At 36.8% G+C, this 14,823-nt stretch overlaps 1 protein-coding gene across 1 annotated transcript; it reads right to left on the bottom strand.

Annotated features, from left to right (window-relative positions):
• Window positions 1-4,950: 4,950 nt before the first annotated feature.
• LOC107785354 (uncharacterized) lies at window positions 4,951-6,042 on the bottom strand. The gene has a single exon (XM_016606638.2). The coding sequence runs from the start codon at window positions 6,040-6,042 to the stop codon at window positions 4,951-4,953; it is 1,092 nt and encodes a 363-aa protein (XP_016462124.2).
• Window positions 6,043-14,823: the final 8,781 nt, after the last annotated feature.

Below are 14,823 nucleotides of genomic sequence, written 5' to 3'. Positions count from 1 at the left end.
GTTGCCCTCTGAGAGCGCTGAAAGAAGAAGGCCAACTGGTGTTCACCATGTTGATGCTACGACATTTGTGCAGGTACAGCTTGATGTTATGGCCAAAGAGATAAGGAATCTAACCTTAGACTTGATACAAATTGAGCCTCACGCAGCTTGTGATATATGTGGAAGAGGACATCCTACTCATGAGTGTCAAGCCTCAACTGAGGAAGTAAATGTTCTGTGAAATTATAATGCGATGGGTCAGAAGCACCCTAGTTTTTCATGGAGTTCACATTGAGGTACTGCGAATGCTTGGTAACAAAATAACTCTAGACCACTGCGACAAGGAGCTCCAGCATACCAAAATCAGAAGAGGCAGCAATTTCAGCCTCAACAGCCCATTCAGCCGGGTCTAGAGGATCTAATGAAGGCTTTCATTATCAATACTGATGAGAGGCTTGAAACTCATAGCGCAGCTATACGGAAACATGGAGCGGCTATCAAAGCAATAGGTACTGGTTTTTGAAACTTGGAAAGATAGGTTAGGCAGCTAGCCACTCTATTGTCTGAGAGGATTCCAGGAACTCTCCCTGCTGATACTAAGAGAAATCCCAAAGAAATAGTAATTATTGTGACCTTGAGAAGCGGGCAAGTGTTGAAAAATACCACTCCAATCCAAAATGAAGTGGTACTTGAAAAGGAAAAAAGGGAGCAGTTGAAGATTGATATTGATAAAAACAAGAAAGGAAAGAAGGGAGCTGACAAAATGAGAAAGTGGGAAACTTCGAGAAAGAATGAATCTAATGAGAGCGAGCATATGCCTGCTCTACTTTTCCCTTAAAAGCTATATAGAGAAAAGCTGGACAAGCAATTTGAGAGATTTCTGGATATGCTGAAATAGGTTAATGTAAATGTTCCATTCACAGAAGTTCTCTCCCAAATGCCAGCTTATGCTAAATTATTGAAGGAGATCCTGACAAAGAAGAGGAAGATGAAGGAGACCTCAGTGGTAAAGCTCACAGAGCATTGCAGTGCTATATTGCAAAACAAGCTCCCACAAAAGTGTGGAGATCCAGGGAGTTTTACTATACCTTGATCTTCAGGCTCTATTAGTTTTGATAAATCTTTATGTGATTCTGGTGCCTTAATTAACTTAATGCCTCTATCTATTTACAGGAAACTGAAGAAGAAGATTGGAGAGATAAGGTCAATGCCAATATCTTTGCAGTTGGCAGACCAAACGACTCTAATACCCGAGGGGATAGTGGAAGATGTCTTAGTTCGAGTAGAAAAGTTTGTATTTCATGTAGATTTTATAGTAGTGAATATGGAGGAGAACAAGGAGGTCCCCCTCATCTTAGGAAGACCATTCGTAGCAACGAGTAGAGCAATATTAAATATACACGAGAAAAGGTTCATGCTTAGAGTGGGTGAGGAGACTGTAACTTTTGAGATGAATATAGAAACGGGAGTGAAAAAGGAGAAGCTAGTTGTAAGTGTTGAGTGGAAAGTGAAGAGTTCGTCAAAAGAAAAGGCGGGGGTGCACCCCAAGAAGGCTAAGAAGAAGTTGTCGGCATGGATGTGAGCATTAGTTTGAAGGCGAGGAATGGATCCCGACTTTGACTCAGACCCCGACTAGATGTTCAGGGAAGTTTTCTTTACCTTATGCTTTTTAAATATTTATCATGGGGACATGCCACAACTTAAAGTGTGGGGTGAGGTATATGTTGTATGTTGTATGTATATGCATTAGTGTAGTTTTTGTTTAGTAGTTAGAGATAGAAACAAAATTGGAAAATATCATATTATTTTTTAAATTTTTGATTTTTCTCGATGATAGATATCATTCGACGGGTTTCTTGAGGGAGTAAATTTGAAAGAAAAAGACAAAAAGATTTTCGTTTTATAGGTAGTGTAATAATTTCCCCTTGGCTTTTCTTTGTGCCGCGGTTCATTTTCAAGGATTTTGTTTGAACCGGGTATAGTTAGTTCTTATTTTTATTAAGAGTATGAAACTTTGTGCTATGGTTTAGATGGAAGGCAATATCTCTTGACTCTATTATACCTTGAGAACGGTAAGTGCTTTAGTTGTGATGCTTAGGCTCCGTTTTTTACTCTTGTATAAGTACCTTAAATTGTTTGATTTTAACTTTGCTTAACTGATTTGACTAGAGTGTCTTGATAGTCCGATCTTGAGTGAGTTATGTGCCATGTGTGTGAGAGGTTTTTTGTATTCTGTCCATTACATTTGATGTCTAGAACTTGCCCTGTGTGTTTAGAAAGCGAAATAGTAGTTTTATTCAGTCTTGGAAATGATATAGGCATTTCTTTGTTGAGCCAGTTATATGCTTTTACCCATCTAATTGTTATGTATCTTAGTTAACCCCTTTGAGCATGTAATCCCGTTTCTTCGGCAACTACATTACAAGCCTTACTCATTTGTTCGAATTTCCTATCTATTTGAACCTTTTACCTCTCGTGAGCACTTGAAATTATTATGAACTTTGTAAAAGTGGAAGTGGGGTGGTTGGTTTGGTTTTTGAGTAGAACTAATGAAATAAGGAGAAAGGTGCACTAGTTTGAAAAAGTAAGAGGCACTTGAATTGAAAAAGAAAGAAAGAAAATAAGTGTATAATTGTGAAAAATATTCCATGATAGTGGTAACTCTTGATGTAATTGTGCTTAAAAAAGTATGAGTTAATGTATATTGATGTGAAGGTGGAGTTATGGTTTGATATAAGTGTGGGGTTTTGAACAATAAATTGTATGTATTAAAGTGCTTAGGGAGGTGTAGTCACTCTTATATCCAAAAGTATCATATTCATCCCGCAACCTACATTACAACCAATTAAAGTCCTATTTTATTCTTGACTGGATGAGATCAATTAGTAGAGTAGTACACTACGGACAAGCCTATGGTACGTCTTTTGTGCCATATGAATGTTGTTTCTGAGAGTGAGTGAATTCTTTATATCTTGAGTTCCTAATTGTTCTTAAATTTCATTGTGTGTGGAACTACTCTTTATTGTTGTGAAATTTATACATGGAACTAATAAATTGTGTGTGGACAAGCCTATGTATAATACATGAAAAATATTATTTCCTGGACTTTTGACACATATTCGACCTAAGGAGGTTAAGGAGGAGTTGGAAGAGCAAAAGCACAAGGATTTCATCATTCCTTCCTCACTCAAGACCCGAGTTTGGATTGAATTTATGTTTTCCTCTACTTTAACTTTATTTGTGATGAATTTCTCCATATCTATGGAGTAGTTCTCTTTAGGGTTTGATGGATTTGGTGTATTAATGATTGTTTGTGGATTATAACTCTAGTTTATGTGTTGAAGCATTTTTGGATGATTTAATTATTGCATCTATATTTACTAGTTCATGTAATCGAGAGAGGCATAACTTGTAATATCTTTGCATTATATTGTTGGTTGAGTTCATTAATTCTTCTTAGTAATCAAAAGAGGCTAGTTGAATTGTTGATTAAACGTAGTTAGGAGGATAATCGAAAGAGGTTTTCCTAAAGACCAATCCATTACGCATTCTTGCATATCTTCACGTGCTTAAATTGGTTCATCTTGTGAGGTTGAGACTTAATCGAGAGAGGAGTTTCTACTAAACGTTTGAACTAATAATTGAGTGAATTCGAGAGACTTACTTAAATATTAGAAGTGAATTATCTAGAGTTAGATCCCAAATAATTATCTTGCACATATCCTATCAACCCCTATTTTTCCCCACCGATAACTTCCTTGCTTACCTTTGTTGTGATAGTCATTAGTCAATAGGTTTAGATTCTTAATTAATTTTAGTTATTAATCATATAAATCTCTAAGTGTTGATTCTCCTGAATAGTAATCAAGCTAGAAACTACGAAAATATTGTTTAACTCCAATCCACGTGGATACGATATTATACTATACTATCTTTGACTAGCGAGCATAATTAAAGTGGTGTTTTGCGCTCCTCAAATTTTGCCGGCAATGGCGCCAAAATTTACCGAGCTCGAAACACACACTTAACAAATCATCCCTTCAAACATATGTCGAATGCGTCTCAATCACACTTAAATATTCCGGATAACAACCAAACTTTGCACACAAGTTTCAATCAACAAAACAAATTTATACAAGGTCTCAAAACCACAATAGGAGCCCGATAATACCGAAGTCAACTCTCGGCCAAACCTATGAACTCTCCAATTATTCGAATTGCCAACTTTTTACAAATAGAGCCAAAACCTTCTAGGAGCATCCAAATTCAGATCCGAACATACCCCCAAATCCAAAATTACCATACGAGCATATTAGAATCATCAAATCACCAATCCGAGGTCGGTTACTCAAAAGTCAAACCTTGGTCAATTCTTACAACTTAAGACTTCCAAATTGGAAAACGCTCTATCAAATCCATCCAGAACCACCCGAAAATCAAAACCAACAATGTACGCAAGTCATAATACACCGTATAAAACCCCTCGAAGTCTCAAATTACCGAACGAAATGCTAAAACTCAAATAATTGCTCGGGTCATTACAAGAGTAGAGGTGAATGATAAAGAGTGAATGATTAAATCAGGATTGGTTTCAACTCTATCCTACATCCCAATCAGAGGTCGACCTACCCTTAGGCTAGGAGGGTCACTGACCCTTGATAATTTTGGAAAAAATGCATGTATAAATGTTTATATATCTGAAATAATATGTATATATTTTGATTGGCACTTTAAGATTCAAACTTAGACAACTGCATTGATCGATTTGGGCACGACTTGATTTTTAGTGTGCTATGTGGGTTAAGTCATACACATAATCAAGGTAATTAAAGTAATTTGAGGAACTATATATGTTACACCACGCCACCTCAATTTGCACCTTAAATTAGATTATATGATACAAGGTGATAAAAAAAAGTAGTACCTCTGTAACCAAGCTAGTGGTTTGAATACAGGAAAAATGAACATACACTACGCATCTTCTTCTTCTTCTTCACTTTGTTGACCAAAATTGCTGAATATCTGAGGCGCATAGTCATTATCCGGCAACGTATCTTCTTCGTCAGATTGTTGATTGAAGTTGCTTAATATCTGAGGCACATAGTCGTTCTCAGGCAACGGTCTAGTCGCATAATCGCTCTCCGGCAAACGTCTGCTCGGACCTTCGTCTGGCAATGGCAATGGCAATGTCACCTCCGCTTGCTCAATAGCTGCCCCTGCCCCCAATAAGGGCTCAAATATTATTGCTGCTGAATCTTCAAAAACTACTCTTCTTTCCACTAATATAAACTTCTGGGCAACAATATATAATATTCCCAAGAAAGCAAAACCTACAAATCCCAATGAAATAGTCCACACTGTAGAGCTAAGTTGATTATTATTTCCATCAGCAGAAGGGGAAGGACTAGGAGCAATTTTCAACTCAGCAACTATGCCGAAATGGCCTTGTTTTCTAGTTGAACATTCATTTCCATTTGTCACATTGCCAAATTCGACCGAATTATTCGAGTAAAAACGAACACACTTGATCAAAGACCCCTCTGGTGCAGGCTGCACATTACTAAACTTAATATTAATAGGAAATTCCAAAGCATGAACCTGCAATTCTGGTTTATTTTTGGCACACATATCCATTGCATCATAAGCTAAAATACCCAAAACTGGTGTTAGATAAGTGTAACCATGCAAAGGATAATAGAATGAGGACCAATTACCAAGATTCTGGTAAACCAGAACAATTCTTGTTACATGAGGCTCCTCAGTGATCCCAGTTGGGATAATAAATTCATTAAAGTAACCATAACCTCTCCACTTTAAGCTATCTCTTCTAAGCATCAAAGCTGAAATTCTAATCCCAGCCAAATTGGAAGGAACAGATCCATTGTAAGCAGTACCAGTTTTGGTTTTTGGCCATGACAATGCCTTGAAAGCATATTCTTGAAGTAAAGAATCAATTGAGCTTTTTGCTGGCGAGTCTAAAGTACTAATTGATTCAGATCCAATGACAACAACAACAACAAGAAGCCAGATAATTATGTATAGATAACCAACTGAATGCATCATATTTTGCCTAAATTTTGTTTGAATTATGGAAACTAGAGAAGAGGGACTAAAAGAGATTAAAATTGGAATGAGATTTCAGAAGGTGGAATACATTTGTGATGAGCTGGAGAAAGAATAAGTGGGGAACGACCAATTAAGGCAACAGCTGTTCAAAATTAAGTCAGCTCTTAACCATTCTACGGTGTTGGATTCCCTTATTTGTTTATTCTATCAAGTTGCTGTTTGGTTACCAAATGTTCCATCTGTGCAGATTTCTAGCACTATAAAAAGCAAAATACAAATAAGAGTTATGGTATTTAATTTCATATAATTTTCATGGTAGTTTTTTTATCTAAGGTCAGCTCTGAATAGTGATATCGTGTGATCCCTTATTCATTTATTATTTATTCTTTATTACTGCTCTTACTATTATTTATTTCGGTCTTGCTTTTTGGTTTAAGAAACAGACAATTCTCCATTCTAATATGTTTAGAAAAATGTTTTCCTGTAGTATATTGATAAGTGAAAATTATTTCCTTATAGAAAAATATTTATTAACTTTTCTAATGTTTAGTCTCACATGTCCACCCCGACCTAGCCCAATGAGGCCAGCAGGCTAACATGGATTAGGCTGGACAACCTTATTTTAAATAGAGCTCATCTAGACTCGAAGACATTAGTCAAAAATATCAAGGATATATATGTGCAACATTAAATATCCCTTAGAAATCCCAATAAAATAGTCCACATTTTTTTAGTGTTGGGATAAAAAATAACAAAGCATAATGTGAAAGTAAACTTTGGCGACGGTAAATCAGATAACAAAAAGAAAAATGTCAAATAAGACATTATAATTTATTATGATTTGATCAATTGACCTACATATGATTTATCACTAAGATAATCACTAAGATAAAACAAAAAGAAAACTATTGAGAGAACAGTCTTCCCCTAAATAAAACTCTCTTAAAAATTACATTGTATCGTGTATGAAGGAGGTATCCTTAATTTATACACGTCCACAATCTTTTTCTCCAAGAAAGGGATCTGTCAAATATGGAAGAGATCTATACTTTTCTTTTATGATAGTGACGAGCTGAAACAAAGGTCAGCATACAATACCAATAGCCAGCAACAGTTCATAACAATATAATGAAAGTAACACCAATAATAACTCAACAATAAAATGCTCAACTCATATACAATTTCAGAAAAAAAAAATTAAGTATTTTCTTTTTAAGTATAACAGTAAAACTCAAATTTTTTACCGAAAATCACCGAAAATATGAGTAAGTCTGAAATCTGTGATTTTTCTCAAAAACTTTAATGACAGATAAAAAATTTTATTATCAGATGGCATGACGAAAAATACTTCTCTATGCCTACATATCAATTATGTATGTCTAATGCAATGCATCACAGTGATGAACTCATGTACTTACACTCTCAGAGTACTCAATCTCATTGTCTCGCATTTTCACTCATCACACTCAATATTCAACACACTCAGTAACTCAGCACTGTACAGGCAGATTCAGCCCAAATATAAATGACAACTTGCACACAGTCACTCAGTACTGTATATGGATAAGCAACCCAAGGAAGATCCATCCCAAATATATATACATAATAGCTAACATTCAGTCACTCAGTACTGTACAGGGCCAATCCAGTCCAGGGAACTCCATTCCAAATATAAATAAATAAATAAATAAATAAGGCAACTCCATGCCCTAGGAAGTCTATCCCAAACATAAATAAATAAGGCAACTCCATGCTCTAGGAAATCCATCCCAAACATAATGTCATATGCGCTCACTGTGGGGGGTGCAGACCCCGGAGGGACTCCTTCAGCCCAAGCGCTATAATAAGCCAATCTGGCCTGCCGCGGCGTGCAGCCCGATCCTATAATAATAAAGCCTATAAGGCCTGCTGCGACGTGCATCCCGATCCATATAATAATAAAGCCTATAAGGACAGCTGCGGGATGCAGCGCGATCCGTATAATAATAAAGTATATAAATCCAATATGGCTTGCTGCTGCGTGCAGCCCGATCCCATATTCCTCACAATCAGGCCCTCGGCCTCACTCAGTCATCAATCGCTCCAGTCTCTCGGGCTCACAATGTCATAAAACTGGCCCAAAATAATGATATGATATATCAATAAATAACAACATAGACTGATATATGATATGAATGTATATGACTGAGTATGAAATTACAATTTAAACAAATAATTCAACAGCAACATGACCTTTGTGGGTCCCAATAATATTGGCATATAGCCTCAACATGATTCTTAGATCGATTTCCATAACACATGAAAGTACATGGACAATGCCAAGATTATTTGGCTACACAATTTCACGGAATCAATTACGTCACAGTTTCTATGGTACACGCTCACACGCCCGTCACCTAGCATGTGCGTCACCCCCAAACAAATCATATAACACGTATTTTCGGGGTTTATTCCCTCACCTACAAGTTTAGAAATGCTACTTACCTCGAACAAGCCGAGTCCAATATCGAGCAAGCTAAACAATGCTCCAGAAAGTCCATTATGCGAGTACCAACCTCGGAACGGCTCAAATCGCTATGATTTTCTTGAAAATCCCTCGAAAATAAGATCCTCACAAATCGAGCTTTCTTAATTCATCTCTTTAGTGATATTAAAACCTCCCACTACTTTTACAACTTCAATCTATATCAACATAATTCAATTGGACCAATATTAGTAAACACATTTCTAGATATTTGGTCATTAGTCAATTTATCAAACACCTAGAGTATATAGCATTTTACTACCTCTAGTAATGGTATTTCTTCATCTAACAATCCCTCATTCCTACCAACAAGAGATACTAAATCATCCTTTGTCTACAAACAACCTTCTTTAGCAACATTAAAATCATTACCGAATTCACATCCACCCAATTGTTACTAATTAATTTATTACAGAATCTCTACAACACCCAATAATCTAGTTTAAGTATTTTTGGCTTCCAAGCACCATCCAATAAGTGCTAATACTTATTTCTTTCTCACATACTCATAATAAATCCATGCATATATGTCTAAGGGTATAGGATTACCTTTTGAAAAAAAATCTTGCCAAAAACTCTCTTTTGAGTTGTTGAAGAAATTTTTTGAAGATCTAAGGATTTTATGGTGGATTGAGTGAGTTTTAGGGTAAAATTGATGGGATGAAACACCAAATTAGTACGAATTACTCACCTTGAAGATGGGAGGAGTTGGAGGTCTTGAGAGAGTGGAGGAAAATCCCAAATTTCGGCCAAGAGAAATGGGGAAAATGAACCCCGGAAGTGAGTAAATAACATTTCGAGCGCCACAGGTAGCGTGCGGAGCTACCTGTGGCCTTGTTTCCAGAACGTAAAAAATCCCAGCGCCAGGGCTAGCGTCCCACGCTACCCTGGGCGCTGGTGATGGGAAATCTTTTCTATTTCTCCCGAAAATGGGCGTAACTCTCTCATACGATGTCTGAATTCAACGATTATTTTTCCTATGGCTCCGTAATTTCAATACGGATCTAATGCTTCAATCAACACTGAATTTGGAACTCATTTGCTTAATGTGATACCACTTAAGCTTGAAGAAACGGCATCGAAACATTCTAGAAATATCTAAATTAAATTCTGGGCATACGCCCGAGTCCAAAATCACCATCTTGACCTAACAGAATCATCAAAACTCCATTCTGGAGTCGTTTTCACAAAAGTCAAACTCCAGTCAACCCTTCTTTTCTTTTTTTATTTCATCTTCTAAAATAATAAGTGTTCTTTCTCGATTTAATTTCAAATCATCCGAAAAACTAAACTCGACCACACATGCAAGTCATAATACATATTACGAAGCTGCTCGAGACCTTAAGCCACCGGACGGGACGCTAATTCTCAAAATGACAAGTCGGGTCATTAAATTCTCCCCTTCTTAAACATACATTGGTCCTCGAGCGTGCCAAGAGTTATTCCTAAACCTTCAAATTATTGTCCCACCTTACCACGCATATACCCGGGGGTGATACCACGCCACCCTATTCCATATAGGCCTGACAACACCATGATTGAAGATCATTACTTAAATCTTAGTCCGTAAACCTTGAAATTCAATTTCCTACATTCAAAAATTCTTTTCAAGACCCGAATCTCATATCTACACACTGTATAAGTCTGAATAAGCTGTATCAAGCCATAACTATAACCCCACTCATATAACATACTACACAACTCGCATTCTCGCAGCACCATTTTCGATCACTATAACTACTCCAAACCAACCAAGTACTAGTATTAAACCCCACATTCCACAGAATCTCATTCCAAAACCTTCGTAGACTGACGATAATGAAAGAAATATACAGGAACTCACAACCACTCACCAGATCAACAGGTCACAGAGCTTTTCCTCATTCAACATGTACCATAGCCAATTGTTTGAGCCGAATTCTAAATTATTCTTCCAACACGCTGTAATCAAACCTGGTAGTACCCATTCTAGGTCCAATGACCTTATATTATCAAACAAAACTATTGCACAGATACACCACACCAATATAACTCAAGCCACAACTGCACAATCCGTGCACCCAAAAATAGGAAATATCTCAAAGAAGAGAGTCGTTTCGCAAGTTCAACAAGCACCACTACAACCGCAATGCTATGAGCTCATCATATATAGAAGAACTAAGACACACGAATCTACTAACGGTAACCAGCTCTTTTAGAGCTCACATTAGCATCACCCGCACGGACAACTCACGTGCTATAGTATCAATATCTAGACCCGCACGGATAACTTACGTGCCAATAACATAATCCGCCTGGCATGGTCACATGCCTCCAGTCCGAGCATATTATACAAGAGCAATCAAATAAGTACACATGTATATGATAAATGAAATAATACTTTTATGCTCTTGGACTGATATAAATAACACGCCATAGAGTAGGCATGTGCAAAGTGAGCTATCACAACTAAATTCGGCAAGTTAACATAGAAATAGCAACTACCAAGGTTATTCAAGGAATTAGCCTCTTTGTAGCCTCTTTGTAACCACAAGTATAGCCCAGGTAATTCTCAAAAAAGGTACGGATACAAGAAATGCTATAACTTTATGCTTAACAGTCAATTTTAGGCATATCATAGCCTAAGCACTCTTCCATGTATGAATACTTGCCCCGATACCCGCACATGGGCTCAAACCTCACATATATATGCGCACTCGTAGCACGTAGCTATCACAAATAATTAACGCAACTAGTGCCTCCACTGAGTTTAAATAAAATGCTCACCTCAAATAGACCGCAACCCTGAAACAATATGCTTCTGAGAACTCCCAGTCTCCAAATTCATAGAACACATGAATCACCGTAACTTATCTCAACTCCAGCACTAGAATGACTAACATATCTTTCATGCACGATCATCCCACAAGGAATACTTCTATAATTATCTCGTGCCACATAGCAAAAATATCAGCAGTCGATCAACCAAGCGAATACCGCAATACCAACAAAACATTTGTAAGTCAAAACACAGTGTGCCTTCTGAAATGCGCACCCTTCTCAGGGATTACCGAGCAGTTATAACATTCATCTAAATATCTGAAACTGACCATTCTGTCCAAAATTTGTGACCTTCCCTTCAAAATTGAACTGTCATCTTGTACATGTAAATCTTAATCCCGCACAACACACCACATCTATCATGCCATCATGTGACAAGCACAAGAATCTCATTATTAACTCTGGGTCACCAGCAAATTACATACCCGATCAGTTAGATTCCTTCCTCTTGCTTCCTTCCAGGAGAAAATCACAATACACAACATGTTCCGCATACCGGTAGAAAATATATATTTCAAACCATGGTAGAAACCATCAAGAACACTTTAAAATCTATTTGCACATTAAAATCCATTTGAATTCCTCTAACTCGACCAAGCCACACAAGTTACCAAATCCAAGAATATTTCCACTAAAATATTTGTAGAGCCTCACCACATCATAGGTACCCAAAGAACCGATCATACCATACTGGTCCAGCCTACTACTCAGTCGTCCTATTTTCTCCGAGTTTCTTCTGAATTACCCTAAAGTTGGCACTTCTCCTTGTCAGAACTCCACGATCCTTACCCAAAGCTCACTACAAGACATCCTAACATAAAACCACACATCCCTAAGGCCCATAAGCCGTTGTATTCTTCTTAAGCACCCCCATAAATACCACAACTGAGACACCCACTCTGAAAGACCTTATGTGAAATTAAAATTGTTCCTCTTTCCTTTCTTATACTGAAATGTAGAATCCATAGTCATATAGAATTAACGCAAGCCCCGACACCCTCCAATGTAACTAATTGATTCTAGCGATATACAAATCTGAAAAATTCTCAATTGCTTACATATAAATCTTTAACTCTTTAGAACCTTCTTGAGAGTCATCCACTCTGCTCAAATCTAAATTGCTCCACCCAAATGGGCCAAAAGAACCTAGGAGTATTTGTTATATTTTTAATAAATAAATTAAGGTTAATATGATCAATTTGATTGTTATTTAACGCCAAAAGTTGAATTCATAATATGTGTGAAAACAACCAAAAAAATCAATTAAAGTGGACCGAAAGGAGTAGTCTCTTAAGGAACATATAAAAGAGAAACATGACAACTAAAATAGACGGAGGGGAATATAAAAAGAAATGATTTCTGATAAAACAAAAAATTCACCATGGTTACTTCAATAGAAAATATAAAACAAACTTGAATACACGTTATCTCATACTTAATCAAGGATCAACTGAATGACAAAGAACTACTAAACTTAGTGCACCTCTGTTGAGCTGCCACCTTTTCCGTTGGAGCCTGCTGTCCTACACCTTGATTTACTAGAACAATTTCCTGTCCAGTAGCACCTTGTGTTGCATTATGGGTTGTAATATTTTTAACCCTATTGTTTCTTACTTCTTTCCATTGTTCCCCAACATTACCAGCAATTTTACCACTCTATAAAATCATGAGTGGTTGATTAGAATTCTGCCTATTTTGATCAATACCTTGCCCACCTTGAACATCCTGTACATCTTAGTGCACCTCTAATAACACCTAAGTCCTGCTAAACTTGGTGCACCTCTAATAACATATTTGTTGTTCTAATAGCAATAGTCTTCCATATTTGCCCCTAGCAAAGAACATATAGAAATCACTAGAAATAACGTCATTCATCTTTAAAAAATTCTTGAACGAGATCAAAGATATTTTTGCTTTTGATGGAAACTAGACTCTCCTTATAACTTAAAGCCCATGTGCGATCATACACTATTTTAGAATCAAGTAGATGTGTAATTTCATGGGTTTTTGAGTCATAGATTACAAGAACTTCGTCTTTTGATAATAAAATAATCTTATCATGACCCCACAAACCAATAGGACAAGATTTAGGTATTGTAGGTACCACATTCAGAACTTTAGTCCACAACCTTTCGTCGCTCATTAGCCATACATCAATCTGATATGCAAAAATAAAGTCATTGATATCCTTGCGCACTAGCAGGGCAATGGACTCCTTAAAGAGAGTAATTAAAGCATCAATGACACCTGATATATTAGGCCCTGGAATCTCACCAAACACTTCATTTTGCACCACTGCTTAATGTACTCCAATAATAAACTCCATTAACAGTTTAACACAGGTTGAGCACAAGGAGAGTTTTCCATGTATTGTCAAAGCTGCATGAATGCTAGATTTCTCCAACAGTCTTTGCCTAAAGAGTAAACGGCAGCAAACACACGATCAATGTTCCATTCTTCTAGATTACATTCCAAAAATTCATAACGTAGATCACTTTGTAATCTTGACTTAATGGATCAAACCCAAAGCCAAATATATCTCTAAAATGACCGCGAGGCATGCTGATTTTGATGTTATTTGGTGGAAGTGGCCTAAACTCTCTTAGAGTTGGGTTCCACAGAGCCAAACGATTATCAGAAGTCAACGTTTTGTACAAGAAATATATACCATTGACGGGACCAAAGATCTCAGTCAATTGAGTAGGGAAATCACACCGGGCAATATTTTATTTTCTCAGGCCGCAGAACAGAGTTGCTTGATTGTGAGGGAATGTCGCAAAAGTGTAATCAAAGACGGGTTGGGTTTTTTTCCAAGTGATTGAGGTGTTCTCGAACAAAAGAAGAACTTGTAATACCAATTCTTGCGCACACAGTTGAATCGTGATAGAGATTCCACAGGTAGCCTCACTAGAATCTTTGTTACCAAAGCTTCTGGCAAAGAGCGGTAATTCTCCATTCTGCTTGTTTAATCAAATTTTGATGCAAAAATTAGCTGCAAGATGAAACGATAAATTTAGGGGGATAGAATATCCCCAAAAATGAAGCTATCTATTAACAAATTAACTACAAAATGTTGATTATTTATCCACAAATTGCCGAAGGACTCACAAAGACAAAAATTAACAAAATTAACTACTCCCTCCGTTTCAATTTATGTGAATCTGTTTGTGGCAATAAGTTTAAGAAAAAATAAAGATTTTTGGAATTTATGGTCCTAAACAATTCAGAAAGGTACCAAGAGTATTTGTGGGGTTATAAAAGCTTCTCATTAAGGGTAGAATTGTAAGTTTAAACAAAACTATTTCCAAATTTAGAAAGAGGTCATTCTTTTTGGAACGAACCAAAAAGGAAATAGGTTCACGTAAACTGGAACGGAGGTAGTAGTACATAGATATGATACAAGAAGATGTTGGAAGAAACCCCATCCTAATTCT

Source organism: Nicotiana tabacum, chromosome 2 (genome assembly GCF_000715075.1).
Source record: "Nicotiana tabacum cultivar K326 chromosome 2, ASM71507v2, whole genome shotgun sequence".
Lineage (NCBI taxonomy): Eukaryota > Viridiplantae > Streptophyta > Magnoliopsida > Solanales > Solanaceae > Nicotiana > Nicotiana tabacum.
Note: the sequence above shows the minus strand (reverse complement) of the source record. Positions and strands in the feature narration are given on the sequence as shown.

What these genes read in the sequence shown, in the direction of transcription:
- LOC107785354 (XM_016606638.2), bottom strand. Translation starts at nt 6,042, where the DNA reads ATGATGCATTCAGTTGGTTATCTATACATAATTATCTGGCTTCTTGTT.